Source organism: Chionomys nivalis, chromosome 24, assembly GCF_950005125.1.
Source record: "Chionomys nivalis chromosome 24, mChiNiv1.1, whole genome shotgun sequence".
NCBI classification, from domain to species: domain Eukaryota; kingdom Metazoa; phylum Chordata; class Mammalia; order Rodentia; family Cricetidae; genus Chionomys; species Chionomys nivalis.
Window position 1 is genome coordinate 41,838,919 of NC_080109.1, and position 15,756 is coordinate 41,854,674.

General features: G+C 45.8%; 1 protein-coding gene and 1 pseudogene across 1 annotated transcript in view; both read left to right on the forward strand.

Moving 5' to 3' along the window:
- The first annotated feature begins 383 nt into the window (after positions 1–383).
- LOC130865977 (pyroglutamylated RF-amide peptide receptor) overlaps positions 384–15,756 on the forward strand; it is a 33,662-nt gene continuing 18,289 nt past the window's right edge. Inside the window, exon 1 of the mRNA XM_057757168.1 lies at positions 384–723. Within this exon, the coding sequence (XP_057613151.1) occupies positions 384–723 (340 nt within the window). The remainder of the gene's footprint in view (positions 724–15,756) is intronic.
- On the forward strand, positions 12,386–13,890 carry LOC130865976 (non-POU domain-containing octamer-binding protein-like; annotated as a pseudogene).

Sequence of the window (15,756 nt, forward strand, 5' to 3'; positions counted from 1 at the left end):
TATTTCTCACCGGGAGACTCCATGAGAAGTGGAAAACTCAAGTCTCCAGTTTCAACCTCACATGACAAAGGGATAACAGAAGCTGACAAAAGCTGGGGGATGGCAGGCTCCGCCCATCCTCATCAGTCCCAGGCAGCTCTCCAGACCTGAGGATGCAAAGCTGATTACCTGCTTCCGCGTGCACAGAGATCACAGAGTCAGGGACACCGGGCTCAGACATTCCCACGGATTACAGAACTTTTGTGAACTTCAAACTCTCTTGGGTGAGACCGCCTGGCGCCGCCTCCTGCTCCCCCTTGCCTGTTATATCTGGGAGCATCCTCTCTCCTCCTTAGCAGAGACTTGGATCAGCCAAAGCAGAAGACTGGCAGCACAGGCTCAGCATGCAGGCGCTCAACATCACCGCGGAGCAATTCTCCAGGCTGCTGAGTGCGCATAACCTGACTCGGGAGCAATTCATTCATCTCTATGGGCTGCGGCCGCTGGTTTACACTCCCGAGCTGACAGCGCCCGCTAAACTGGCTTTTGCGCTAGCGGGAGCACTCATTTTTGCTCTGGCGCTCTTTGGCAACTCTCTGGTGATCTATGTGGTGACCCGCAGCAAGGCCATGCACACCGTCACCAACATCTTCATCTGCTCTCTGGCACTCAGTGATCTGCTCATTGCCTTCTTCTGCATCCCCGTCACAATGCTCCAGAATATCTCCGACAAGTGGCTGGGTGGTAAGACAGGAATTGCATGCGCACTCATGGAAACGGACAAGGACACACACACACACACACACTGCATTCACATTTCTGATCTCTTTATATTTCTCTGTCTAACTGAATCTCTGTGTCCTTCTTGGGAAGTCACCTTGCAGGCAAAAGGTGGAGGTAAGGGGTTGTATATATGGTTCAGTCCAGACTTGGTTGAAGTGAGAGGAGTTGCTCAGGGAACCTGTGCCTGTACTTATTTCCAGCATTTTCCATAATTACAAGGTGAGGGTTCCTCTATTTATTAGTGAAATAACAAAAGAATTACCAACGTTAAAGATCTCTTCTTGTTCTTCGACTTCCAAATTTGCTTTCCTGCTACTGGGTGGCTTCCAGAAATGTTTCCTGTATGTGCTAGCTAATATCTGATCTCTAAATTTTTTACATCAAATAATATAGTCCTTTGTAGAAATTGCACTAATAGAGTCTTGTAGGGAGAGCTGTCGAAAGCACATCCCCTTTTGACTTCTAACAGGGAGATGAGATTGCACCCTTATTAGGGGCAGCAACACAAAGAATCTGTTGAGTGAGGTCGCTGATGTTGGAACAGTATGTGGACACTGAAAAAAATAAGAAAAATCTGGGGATTCCCGTCGGGTGTGTTCTGACCACTGCTGGGTTGCACCTCAGGAGGGTGCACTGTCTTTACTTATTTTCATAAATAGGCGTGTTCTTGCGATTTTAAGAGCGATGGCTCATGATGTCTCCACGCTATCATTTCCTCCCTTCTGCATTGTCTCTCTAGCGCATGAAGGGTGTTTTCACCCCCACCACCGCCCACCAGAGACCTCCTACTCATTTCTTTGCCACTGTGCCTTCCACTGGTTTGTGCTGTGTTCATTTCAGCAAGTGGGATGCTGAGTTGTTGGCCCCATCTCATCCGCCATGCGTTTCTAACGATCATTAACTGTGGAGCATGCAGCACTGATTTGACAGTGATGACGTAGAGGGGTTGTAAATTGGTCCTCAGGTCAGACACTTTCTCACACTGCCTAGTCAAACTATTGTGTTTGTGCATTTAAGATTGACCACTAACACTGTTTCCAACAAATTCCTGAGGGGATTCTGGGTTCTTGCATGGAACTTCTGAAGGAAGGGTCTTGAGTTACTACTTCTATGTGTTAGACACAGATTTAGAAAGCAGTTGCACCCCTCCTGGAAAGGAGCATATGCAGTGTGGGATCCTTTCATAGCGGTCTAAAGGCTACATTGCCCTGAGCTCTAATGCACGCTAATTGGGCCTATAGGAACTTCAGGTTTTCAATAGAATATTGGGGAGGAGAGAACTTTGCAAGTGGGGTAGAGCAGATCATTAGACCCCTGGCCAGAGAGAGGTGTGGTCCCCGGGGTGGGCCAGGCACCTCTTCCCTGCAGAGGACATGGGGAGGAGCAGTTATGGCTAACCTCACGCTTCCGGTTCCTTTGCTTCTGGCGTTATGGGAGTCATTTCACTTCAGATTCTAAACGCTGTAGAGGTGGTGACATTCTGCACCTTTGTTTAGAGAGTTAGTATGATAACGCTTAAGAGTGCTTTGAACAAACTGATTGTTAAGCACGGTGACACACCTGTAATCTAGCACTGAGGGAGGAGTTAGCAGGAGGGGTTGAAAGTTCTTGGCAGCCTGGGCTGCATAGTGAGTTTGCATGAGGAGAATCTGGATACTAAAACAACGCACAGAGAGAGAAGACACACACACATACACACACACACACAGAGAAATCATGCTGTGAAAGTATATGATTAATTCTATTAAGAACTGTTTAGCTGGAGATTGCTTATAATTATACAGGACTAGATAAATAATGGTCTGTAAGTTGAGCATACAACAGCAAAATTACAGTTCAGATGAGAAGAAAAAGCCAAAGACAGGTGTGGAGAGAATTAACTTGTATGCTATATAGATAGGATAATAATTGCAAAACTGTCATGGTGTGTCATCAAACGAGAGTACACAAGAATGTAAAAGATGAAAATTAATGCATAAGTTATTTGACAAATCTATTGAAAAATCTCCTATATGACAAAGTATCACCTTGAGAATACAAGAGTCTACAAAACCTGCCGTTCTTTTGGGGTCTCAGAGAACACAAGGGGCCCCAAAGTAAGTAAAATTAAAGTATAATAGATGAATAGGCACTCTGTTGTTGGAACGCTGCCCAAGGAAGTGGTGTCTGAAGAGACAAGGATGTCCGGGAGCGTTTGTCACTCCATAGTTTGGGGAGAGAAAAAATGCTGTATTTTAAAAAGGCTGTAAAAGACATTTGAAGAAAAATCATCAAATGGGAATGATGGAGAGAGACAGCAAACCAGGTCACTGCAACTGGGGAAGGAAACACATTGTGAAAACGTCAAAATATGAAGCCCTGTCATAGGGAGTGGTAGGAAGAGCGAAGCATTCACGTGGGCCAGGTAGGAAAGCAACTTAGAGTGAACCTCCCCTGGACCCACTGCCATGAAGTGGGGACCCAGGACCTGAAGGCCCTGCAAAAAGACCTAGAGCAGTTTGCTGAGCTGCCGGAGCGGAAGGGGACCCCTAGTAGATACAGAGACTGACATTACCCTGGGCTTCTCGTCGGAAAGGTTCAGCCTGTTGACCATTTGTCTCTTTGAGGACCTGCGTCTCAGTTTCAAGAACGTGTGGAAGCTGCTGACGAAGAGGACGGAGGAGGCTGACAGCAACCATTAGAAGATATGGGAAGCCGAGACCTGGTGAGGGCTGCTAGAGAGAGCAGCGGAGGAGGATTGACAGTCACTTTAGAGAGAGCCCAGAGAAGGTGTTTCAGCAGTGCCCAGAGCCCAGCCTGCAGCAGATCAGCAGCACTGCGGAGCTGCTTGGGCTGGGAAACGGTGTGTCTGAGTACGGGTTTATAACCGGTGCCGGAAGAGCAGACTTAAGTTTCCACTATTCCCAGTAAGAGGATTATGAGGTCGCGGCGTCCCCTTTCCCAGGGCGGCCTGTATCACTTCCTCTGGCTCCAGGGCCCTGTTTTGGTGCCCCAGGATACAAAAGCCCCTACTTCACCACACTGTACTGTTCAGGCCCATTTCTAGGGGGAGAGACTTTCCCTCTTTCGTGCTGTTCCTGTCATCGCTCTGCGCTCCCCAATACCTTTAAACTAAGGTGTCCCATCTGACTGAGGATGGGGGAAGAACCCAAAGCCTGTTGTTGCTCCAGGACTGTGGGATTGAGTTCTTCAGTTACTGTGGAAGGATTGCAAACACAAAGGATGGGGCCCAGGAGGGGGGAAGTGATGGATGGGAGAAGTTCACTGATGGCATTCATTATGAGCCCATTCTCATCCTTCTGCAGCCTTGGACACAGAATGGAAAGAAGAAGAGAAAGAAGGAGGGAGGGAGGGAGGGAAAGAAGGAGGGAAGGAGAGAGGAAGGAAGGGAGGGAGGGAGGAAGGAATTTACCTCTGAGCAGTGAGTCTCAGCCTTTGAACAAATGGAATTACCCCTGAGGAGGTTTAAGGAACACTTGAGCCCACACTAAGAGATTCTGAGTTTATGAGTCTGAGCATAATAGCTTGTTTTACATTTTCAAAACTTCCATACATGAAAAAGGATTACAATCTCCAGGCAAAGCTGAAAATCACCATGCGGCACAAACACTGACAGTGTCCGGGCTTAGCTTGTTAGGAAGGCTAAAAGTGAAAAAATGATTGAGGCAGAGGTTTAGAAAGCACAGTACCTTCCACATATGCAACTTCAGAAAAAGATATAGTGCTTTTTAAAATGTGGGAAAGAACCTGAAACGTTCACAAAATGCAGTGGAAGGTTGTGCTATGTGCAGTCCAAAAACGACCCTGGGCAGATGGCCCATTGTGGGCAGTCTGTGGGAACTTTACTGAGGCCTTGGCCTTTCTGGACTCATTCAAGACAAATTTGTAAAGAAGTAAAAAATTATTTTAAAAAAGGTGAGAGTAGGAAACATACAAGTAAAACCCCACGAGGATTATTCTCGTGAAAACCACAGCCGTAGCGTGGATTAGCACACGTCACTGGGGCTTCTGTCCCTTTGCCAGAGATACAAGGATCATTTGTGTGGATGAACCAGGAGGTGTGACTCTCAGGTTTTATCAGAATGGCATCTGTCACTCTTCTTCACAAACACAGCTTTGCCTACGGTGTTACAGAAAAGATACCTGTTTCACTGGAGGGATGGGAGAGGTGCGGGAGGAAGGGAAACAGCGCATGCCTGAGGTGCTGCCTGGAGCAGCTGGTGGATTTCTTAGAGACGACAAACTCCTGAGCTGAGAAGGAGGTTAAAGGAAGTTGTTGAACTTCATTTTACTGAGAAGATATTAATTTGTGAGAGCAGTTCAGATCCGTGGGCTTATAATGGAACTTTAGTTTATTAATCGATTAGTGAGGAGATTGTGTCAATTACATTTGGTATAATAATTTTCCTTCTTTGACACCAGAAATTTGTATATGACCAAATTGATGTGAAGTCAAGATTACTACGTGATGATTTAAAGCTCTGTAACAGTCACGAGGACAACTATTAAACAGTCTCTTGGGGGAGGGAGGAGAAGTACTTGTTTAAAAGAAAAATAAGAGCTAGATAGCAACATTAAGCTTGGAAGTGAACTCAGAAATGTTATGTCATGGGGCTAATCTGAGCGTGTTTTCTCAAATTAGTTCTGTGCATGTTTTGAGAGAAAAACTCTTGTCGTTTACCATTCAAGAAAATCACTAGATTTTCATGGACAGTGGTAGAGGGGAGCAGTGCCCACAGGATTCTATGTAGAAAATCTTCTCTATGTAGGACACCAATCAGAATAGAGACAGAAAGGGATATCTATATTTAAAAAATGATCTCTACCTCAGAAGATAAAAAAGAATACTTCTTGCTATCTCTAGAAAGTTGTAGAAGGGTTCCAACTAGTTGGGCCTCATTCTTTCTCTAGAATCAGGTATTGTGAATGAAGCTATGGAGTCCTCTGACCAGGACTTAGTTATGCCCTATGATGGTGGTGGGCTGCATGGCCAGCTGGGAGGCCAGGGTCACTCCTGCTTGAATGACTGGGATAGAGTAGATTTGCTCAGGAAATTTGAGATCAGCCTCACATGGTACTCTGGTAGTCTTGTGTATTTCCAATTAGGCCATACGGGCAAGAATTTCCCTCCATCTGAGCTGATTCTTGGCAGGATGCCTGTAGATACTTCATAGAGCAACACACTACTGCAAGATAGTTTTTTTTTTTTTTTTTTTTTTTTTTTTTTTTTTTTTTTGGTTTTTCGAGACAGGGTTTCTCTGTGGTTTTGGAGCCTGTCCTGGAACTAGCTCTTGTAGACCAGGCTGGTCTCGAACTCACAGAGATCCGCCTGCCTCTGCCTCCCGAGTGCTGGGATTAAAGGCGTACGCCACCACCACCAGGCTTGCAAGATAGTTTCTTATCCTTGTCGTGTGAGAGATTCTTTCTATCCATCTCCGACATTTGGTTCCAGGTGAGCTCGGATTGTCCCACCTCACTGTAGACGGTAGCATCTTAGAGTTCCACTGTAGCTTGTCCCCACCCTAGCACAACGAGCCATTGGTGCATGCTGTTTGTCATTTTCTTTCTGTGGACTGGAGGCCTAAGGAGCTGACAATTTATCTGTTCCGTGTGTCTAAGTGTAGTGAGGAGCTGTAGGCCTGCTCTTCGTCCCTCCCGGCTCCTGCACAGCTAGCTTTACACCATAAATAACAACACACAAATTGTATTCATTTAAACACTGCTTGGCCCATTATATCTAGCCTCTTCTTGGCTAACTCTTACACTTCGACTAACCCATATTTAGTAATCTGTGTAGCACCACAAGGTGGTGTCTTTACCAGGAAAGATTCAGCATGTCTGACCTGCGTCCATCTTGGGCCGGAGCTTCATCACGTCTGCCTCTGAGAGGAGCTGCATGGCGTCGGCCTCACTTCCTCCCAGCATTCTGTTCTGTCTACTCCACCCACCTAAGGGCTGGCCTATCAAATGGGCCAAGGCAGTTTCTTTATTAACCAATGACCTTCCTCCATCATCTAAGTGATAAGCTTCCTGAATTTGTATGGATGTCCAAGGGCTCACAAGTATGGGCTCATTGAGTCTTTGCTGGTTCCATGTGTGGAAGTAAAACCAGCCAAGCACATGGCCCCAGCAATGACAGTTGTGATCTCGTTAGCCACCAAGGTCCTCCAGAATGTGTGGCCCCTGAACAAGGAGCTCCGAAGGAGGGCGTGTGTCATAAGATTGGCCGTGTATGTCTGCAGGACCGAGTCCACCTAATAGCCAGGAAACTCCATGATATATGTCTTCTGTCTTTGAGTTCATTGGCATCCTCCTCTATGGCCTAATCCCTGCACGAGGCTTTGAGGTTGAGCTTCATCAGTATTATGAACCTATTCCATGTCCACCCCTCTTGGTCTGGGTGGGGTGACCAGAAAAGACACACAAGATTTCCAAGAATCTACAAAACCCATGTTAGCGCCAACAGCATCATCACCACCACTGTATCTTACACGGGGCAGGGGGCAGGGGTCAACTGTTTCTGTAGTTCATGAAAACAACTATTTTCTGCCTCTCCTTTCAAGTTGATGAATTTTGTGGCCGACCAACTTGTATGTTTCCAGTTCTCCAACCCCTTCAACCACAGACAGCTCAGTGAAAGCCGGGGAACTTTCCTTGCGAACTCCACCCAAGTCTGTGGCACTGAGGAAGACTTAGCAGACGCTGTATTTTGTTTTCTATTCTGTCTGAAAATCATGGGTTCCTCATGATTCATCCTGTAACAGCTAGGGAAATGCTTTCTGCTTTTCTCTGTCTTCGTGAAACTGAAACTAAATACATTCATTTCCTCGTGCATCTGGGTTTAGAGTGAGCCAGTAGAGATCACAGAAACCTTAAAAGACAGCCTTTCTCATTTCCTGGGAGCAACTAGACAGCTGTGCAGTAAGGTTGGGTCTGTGCAGTGTTAGTTGCTTCGTTGTTAACCAGGTTGTTATATTACATTGCCTGGCAATGTGAGACCAAGCGGAGCAACTTGAAAAGAATGTCTGATGCTGCCATCTGGTGGCATATGACTGTTACAACAATACAAGCTTTACATCTTGTTTTTTTAAACAAAAACCAAAAATTAACTTTTGATTATACCCTATAGACAGATGCTAGTCCTAGTCATACCCAAAGAAACTTCCCTTTGCAATAAATAGTAGTGAATGCCAAGACTCATGGCTGCTCAAGGTGCTGAGAAAACGTGAAAATTGCATGCTCGTTCCTACAGACAGTACCAATACTACACCAATACTCCTAAGGTTCAGGAGACATGGCCAAAGAGAAGAGAGACAGATGTAAGAACTAGAAGACAGAGAAAGGGGCTGGGAAATGTGTTCTAGGCATGACACAGCTATGTAGTCAATCTCTCAGCGGTTACGCCTGCCTCCATTGACGGGGCCTGCACAAGATAGGGTCTGTCATCAGTCAAGCCTGGACAAAGATTGGTGAGATGGTATCCCATCCCGATGACATACTGGCCACTGGTAGATTCTGAGGAGAAAGAAGGTATTGCCTTTCCTTGAATATTCACAGGAGAACCTGTGACTAGTTCAAAAGGCTCCCACAACTACGTCAAAGCCAATATTCACAAACAGCCCTTCTTAAACTCAGTGGGTCACAAACAAACACAAAGATGTAAATACGAGAAAGGGACTTATAAAGAGTAAAGAGTGATGGGGGAGTTGACAGAGTTAGAAGGGAGATGGGGCAGTGGGCTGAGTAGACATTATATATGCATCTATCAAAGGAGAAAAATTAATAAGAGTTAGATATAAGAGAACCAGTGCTAGGGCTGGAGAGATGTCTCAGTGGTTAAGAGCACTGACTGTTCTTCCAGAGACATGGGTTCAATTCCCAGCACCCACGTGGCAGCTTACAAGTGCTTGTAACTCCAGTTCCAGGGGATCTGATATGATACCCTCAAATCAACGCACATAAAATAAAGTTAAATGAATTATTTTTTTTAAAAAAAAGGAACAATGCAGATCCAATTCTTATGGACCCAGTTTGATATCAGAATGAATTAAATACTACATACATATTTTCAACTATAAAATATTACTTGGAAACTCCTCCAATACTGCATGGAGAAACAACTACATTATCTTAAAGACATTTTCCTCAGTGTAACTGCAATGTATGTAAAACCTCCGGATGGTACAAGTTAGCAAAGGATAGCACTTGATGTCAAGACAATTATTAAGATATTTGACTCAGTTCCTTCATTTGTATCCTGGAAGAATGCTATACCCACTTCTTAGGGTTGACGTGAAAATGAACGACCCTTTGAGTGAAAGGGGTAGGGTCTTGGGTACCCTCTGAGGGAGGTGAAGCTGTTGTTCATGGAGTGAGAGATAGTGTTTTAATGTTGTGTAAGTTTGTGTGTAGAACCGGTTTGTCCAGTAAGTCTGATAAAATGCTAAAAGAGCGGTCTTGCCCGTGTTGAATTCTGACTCGCCCGGCTCCCAGGCCGGACCCACCACCTTGGCTCCTCTGGGCCAGGAGGAGGCCACAAGCAGCGCCACAGGGTGTGGGGTGGATCCAGGATTTGAAAGGACAGCATCAGCCCTTCAGGGTTTCTCTGCAGCTTTGGAGCCTGTCCTGGAACTCACTACATGACTTCAGCCAGTTTCCCGCTCCTGCTGTGTTGGGCTGGCACACTCTGATGCTGTCTTTCACGGGGAAGCCTGATTCTGGTCCAGTCAAGATGGGGACCTCCCAGAAGACTTCCTGCCCAACTGGTGCCCTTCACCCTATGGATGGATTCCTTACTGAAGCTCAATCCCCGTGCTATGATGTGGACTCTTTGATGGCTGGACACTTAACTCTAGAGAAGTGAGACCTGTGTTATCTTTTCCCATGAAAAACGTCCTGGTGACTGGTGGGTGCATTCCCTTCATCCCCAGGAAGCTATAATGAGCAGATCTGTGACCCGTATAAGTCCTGCTCACTCAGTTAGTCTCACTGGGGACACAAGCACCTTAGCTGCCCAACGTCACTTATGTGAGACAGTTGGTGATAGAGTCATCAATGGAATTGTCATGGGGGGAGCACAAAACCATGGTGAATGGCAGTTGGGTGGCTACAAGCCGTATCCCTGAGCACTGGAAAAAATTTTATTTATAACTATTAATATTATTATTATCTTTATAACTTGACACTGTTACTCATAGATGGTCCCGAACATTGAAGAAAAGCTAAGTATTACTTCAAGAAGATCAGCATGTTTTAAACATCATCAACAGCATGAAAGAACACTCCCGGAAACTATGGCCACTCATCTCTTCAAACTGTACTAAGTATGGGCAATGGTGAGTGTGTGCCTAGCCTTGTGCTCATGGGAAGCAGGGATCTCACGAGATTACCAATTAGTCCTCATCTGCTGCACCAACAGTACTGCTACCCAGCTACAGGAGCCTGCACCTAAAGCAGAAAACCCTCGGAAGGACATCGGGTCAGCCTCAGCTCTAAGCACATGACCCTGGCCTTTCTTTCCCCAGCAGATGGCAGTGAAACACATCTGTATATCTAGCCCAGCTCTCAGGCATTCACCTGGTCCCTGTCAAAGCAGTGGCTTTTGCCTCCCTTTCTCCAGGATGGTCTGTCTCCATGGAGCCTCTCCCAGAACTAGTGTGATATGTTTTTTTTAATCTATCTATCTATCTATCTATCTATCTATCTATCTATCTATCTATCTATTTATTTTTAATTTATTTTTTTGTTGAAAAAATTTCCGCCTCCTCCCCTCCTCCCATTTCCCTCCCCCTCTTCCCACTCCTCTCCCTTTCTCCCCACTCCTCTCCCCCCTTCCCCCACTCCATTCCCCCTCTCTCTCGAGTCTGAAGAGCAGTCCAGATTCCCTGTCCTATGGGAAGTCCAAGGTCCTCCCCCTTCCATCCAGGTCCAGGAAGGTGAGCATCCAAACAGGCTAGGCTCCCACAAACTCAGTTCATGCAGTAGGATCGGAACCTAGTGCATTGTCCTTGGCTTCTCATCAACTCTCATTGTCCGCCATGTTCAGAGAGTCTGGTTTTATCCCCTGCTTATTCAGTCCCAGTCCAGCTGGCCTTGGTGAGCTCCCAATAGATCAGCCCCACTGTCACAGTGGGTGGGTGCACCCCTCACAGTCCTGACTTCCTTGCTCATGTTCTCCCTCCTTCTGCTCCTCATTTGGATCTTGGGAGCTCAGTCTGGTGCTCCAATGTGGGTCTCTGTCTCTATCTCCATCCATCACCAGATGAAGGTTCATATCCAGGCAGATGACTATATGTTTTTCTTTGGGTTTACCTTCTTACTTAGCTTCTCTAGGATCACAAATTATAGGCTCAATGTCCTTTATTTATGGCTAGAAACCAATTATGAGTGATACATCCCATGTTCCTCTTTTTGGGTCTGGGTTACCTCACTCAGGATAGTGTTTTCTATTTCCATCCATTTGCATGCAAAATTCACGATGTCATTGTTTTTTACCGCTGAGTAGTACTCTAATATGTATATATTCCACACTTTCTTCATCCATTCTTCCATTGAAGGGCATCTAGGTTGTTTCCAGGTTCTGGCTATTACAAATAATGCTGCTATGAACATAGTTGAACAAATGCTTTTGTCATAAGATAGGGCATCTCTTGGGTGATATGTTTGGGGATCCTGCTAGGCCGTGTACAAGCATGCTGAGTGAACACGGTAACCACAATTTACACAATGAAAAACAAACAACGATTTGTTAAAAGCAATATTTGATTTACCACAACATTGAAAACAACCCGAAGAATACAAAGGGGAGGGGGAGCTGGCTGTGGGTTTGGAAACGCTGCTGGGTTGAAATAAGGGGGTGATTCTGTGGGGAACAATAGAGTTGGTACTGTCTACAGAGCAGATAGATGAGGGACTGCTAGAGGAGCAAGTAGACCGGGTCAATCCCTGGACCCCCCAGACGAAGTTGCACTGTGTCTGCTGACATGGTAAGAGGTCGAGCATCTGCAGCATCCACGACTGCAGGCAGAAATGCGGCCCCAGCTGTTGCTCCAGCTGTACACGTGACACAGGACCTTATTCTGGATTTTCTGCTCTGCAGCTGCTCTGGGTTCTGCATTGAGGGTGGCTGTCTTCACTGATGGTTGACAGACTTGCAACTCTAGATTTGCATGTACAGCTCTGCCTCAGCTCTCCGGATCTAAGGATGGAGACAGATGTGCTGCTGATGCAAGCATCTCTAGAAGGGGAAGTGACAGTGGAGGCACAGGAGACAACATGCCCAGGATGAGACCTCTTTCTCAGCCTTACCAAACATAGGAGAGACCATGTCTGCCTGGATTCCCAGATTCTATCCTCCAAAAGATGACATGGCCAGGCTAGGGTCCTATGACCGCTCCTGCAAAGAGGAGCCTCTAAAGGATCCCCCAATCATTCCTGAGACCTGAGACCAGGTCCTGAGACCTCCTCACAGTGTCAAGCATCTACCTGGCACTTCCTCAGTCACTATCCTCTGAATCATCTGCCACTTCTCCCTGCAATTTGGTATGGAGCTCGTGGACACGGACAAGGACATCTGAGTAGGGCATGTTAAGAATCAAATAGGGCTTTTCTCGGGATGGTGGAGGCCGTGCAGCGTCGCCGTTACTCTGAGCAAAGAACTGCATGCAGAGGAAGTCGGGGTTAGAGAGGATTGGGAGACAGACACTTTGCTGTGCTCAAATCGAAGTCAAGGGTGCAAACATGCAGAGCAATAAAACCTTTAACTTGGAGAAGCAGAACCATACTCCAAGGAAGCGCCATCAACATCAGCAGCAGCAGCAGCAGCAACCACCCCCACCAATACCTGCAAATGGACAGCAGGCCAGCAGGCAGAACGAAGGTTTACCCATTGACCCGAAGAACATTAAAAAACCAGGGGAGAAGACTTTCACCCAAGGAAGCCGTCTTTTTGTGGGCAATCTTCCTCCTGACATCACTGAGGAGGAAATGAGGAAACTTTTTGAGAAATATGGGAAAGCAGGCGAGGTTTTCATTCATAAGGATAAAGGTTTTGGCTTTATTCGCTTGGAAACACGGACCCTAGCGGAAATTGCCAAAGTGGAGCTGGATAATATGCCACTCCGTGGAAAGCAGCTACGTGTGCGCTTTGCCTGTCATAGTGTATCCCTTACAGTCTGCAACCTTCCTCAGTATGTGTCCAACGAACTGCTGGAGGAAGCCTTTTCTGTGTTTGGCCAGGTGGAGAGGGCTGTGGTCATTGTGGATGACCGAGGAAGGCCCTCAGGGAAAGGCATTGTTGAGTTCTCAGGGAAGCCAGCTGCTCGGAAAGCTCTGGACAGATGCTGTGAAGGCTCCTTATTGCTAACCACATTTCCTCCGCCTGTGACTGTGGAACCTACGGACCAGTTAGATGATGATGAGGGACTTCCAGAGAAGCTGGTTATTAAAAAACCAGCAATTTCACAAGGAGCGAGAACAGCCACCCAAATTTGCACAGCCAGGGTCCTTTGAGTATGAATATGCCTTGCGCTGAAAGGCACTCATTGAGATGGAGAAGGAACAGTAGGGTCAAGTGGACCGCAACATCAAGGAGGCTCGTGAGAAGCTGGAGATGGAGGCAGCACGCCATGAGCACCACATTATGCTAATGAGGCAGGATTTGATGAGGCGTCAGAAGAGCTTCGGAGAATGGAGGAGCTGCATAACCAAGAGGTTCAGAACAGAAAGCAGCTAGAGCTCAGGCAGGAGGAGGAACGCAGGCGCCATGAGGAAGAAATGCAGCGGCAACAAGAAGAAATGATGCAGCGACAGCAGGAAGGATTCAAGAGAACCTTCCCTGATGCGAGAAGACAAGAGATCCGGATGGGCCAAATGGCTATGGGAGGTGCTATGGGCATAAACAATAGAGGCGCCATGCCCGCTGCTCCTGTGCCAACTGGTACCCCAGCTCCTCCAGGACCTGCCACTATGATGCCAGATGGAACTTTGGGATTGACCCCACCAAGAACTGAAAATTTCAGCCAAGCTGCTACAATGGAAGGAATTGGAGCAATTGGTGGAAATCCTCCTGCTTTCAACCGTCCAGCTCCTGGAGCTGAATTTGCTCCAAATAAACGCCGCCGATACTAAATAAAAATTGCAGTGTCTAGTTTCCCACAACCCTTAAAAGAAAGGTTCTTTTTGGACTAGCCAGAATTCTTCCCTGGAAAAGTGTTAGGGGTTCTTCCCAATAGATAAGTCTTCCCTGCCTATAATACTCTAGGGAGTATGCTTGGAGGCAGAGGGCAAGGGAGGGGTGTTAGTTAACAAATCAAAGTCTGTGGTATATTGCTTTCTCAAGTCTGTCCAGTGCATTCCTGAAATGTGTTGATTATTGAGGGCCTTGAACCATAGCAAAGTGAACTCAGAGAGCTCCATTAATCTTGATCATCCCTGTCCTTCTTTCCTTCCCTGCTTTCTTCCTTCCATCCCTCCCTCCTTCATTCATCATGCTTTAATTACTTTCATCTTTATTCCCTCAACCCAGAGACACTGCCACATATATGCCACAAAACCTAAAATCCTCCAATGACCTAGCCCAATTCCTCCATTCACTCCCAGGTAAGAATTCAGACAAATGTCCGCAAAGGTAACAACATACATACGGTTCTATTTTTTTTTTTTAGATTTATTTATTTATTATGTATTCAGTGTTCTGCTTGCATATATTCCTGCAGCCAGAAGAGGGCACCAAATCTCATTACAGATGATTGTGAGCCACCATGTGGTTGCTGGGAATTGAACTCGGGACCTTTGGAAGAGCAGGCAAAGCTCTCTCTCCAGCCCCCCCCCCACGGTTCTTTATATCTCATATATAACCCCTTCATGTCCTAAGGAAGACATTTTCTCTTAGAGGTTTTCGTTTTAGTATATCTTTAAAAAAAAAAAAAAAAAGTCTTGTGTTAACTTGCCTCCATGTTTTTTCTTGGGTAAGGACTACTCAAGAATGAATGCCCTTTTCTGTCTGATATTGCTGTTCACAGCTTTTCTTGATAGGCCTAGTACAGTCTTGGGAACAGGGTTGCTGTGTTTTGAAGGTCTGACAGTAGCTCTGAGCCTTGCCTATCTTAGGTAGTTACGCTGCGCATTGTTTTATTGGTGTTCTATGTTTTGATTTGTTCCTGATACCTTCAATTTGAAATTTTTCTGAGAAATGAAGCAGTAATGCAGCATCACCTTATTAAAATACATTTGAAGCCTTTTTTTTTTTTAAAAAAAAAAAAAAGAATCAAATAGGTCTTCACCCTCTTCAGAATGGACATGTCTGATGTCTTGGAAAAGTCCTCAGGGAACTCATCAATCCATGTGTCCAGGAGGGTGCAGATTGTGCTGGTGAAAAGGGAGACAGGACACTTAGTGACCTGGACTTTCCTTTGCCACCCCGCCCAAGACTCCATGCATGTGAGACTGCAAAGGAGAGGCTATCCAGCCCTTAGTCATATGAGTACAATGAACAGGGCTGAGAGGTTAACTTTATCCGTGAAAACACTGAGAAAAAAATTATAATCCAACAAAGTCAATAGAGAGAAGCACACATACATCATTCATATATATATATATATATATGTTTTTGTACACATGCATGCATGCACACACACACATCACCACAACCACCATCACCACCACCACCACCACAACAACAAAATAACAAGAATCATTGGTCATTGATATCTCTCAACCTCAACAGTCTCAATCCCCCAAACAAAGGACACAGACTAACAGAATGAATGCAAATTCAGGATCCATCCTTCTGCCTCATCCAAGAAACACACCTAACATCAGGGATAAACATCACTTCAGGGTAAAGGGTTGGAAAAAAGACATTCCAAGCAAATAGACATAAGAAGCAAGCTGGTGTAGCCATTTACATCGAAAAGGAAGAAGTCAAAATATCTCTATTAGTAGATGATATGATAGTATACATCAATGACCCTAAAATTTCCACCAGGGAACTCG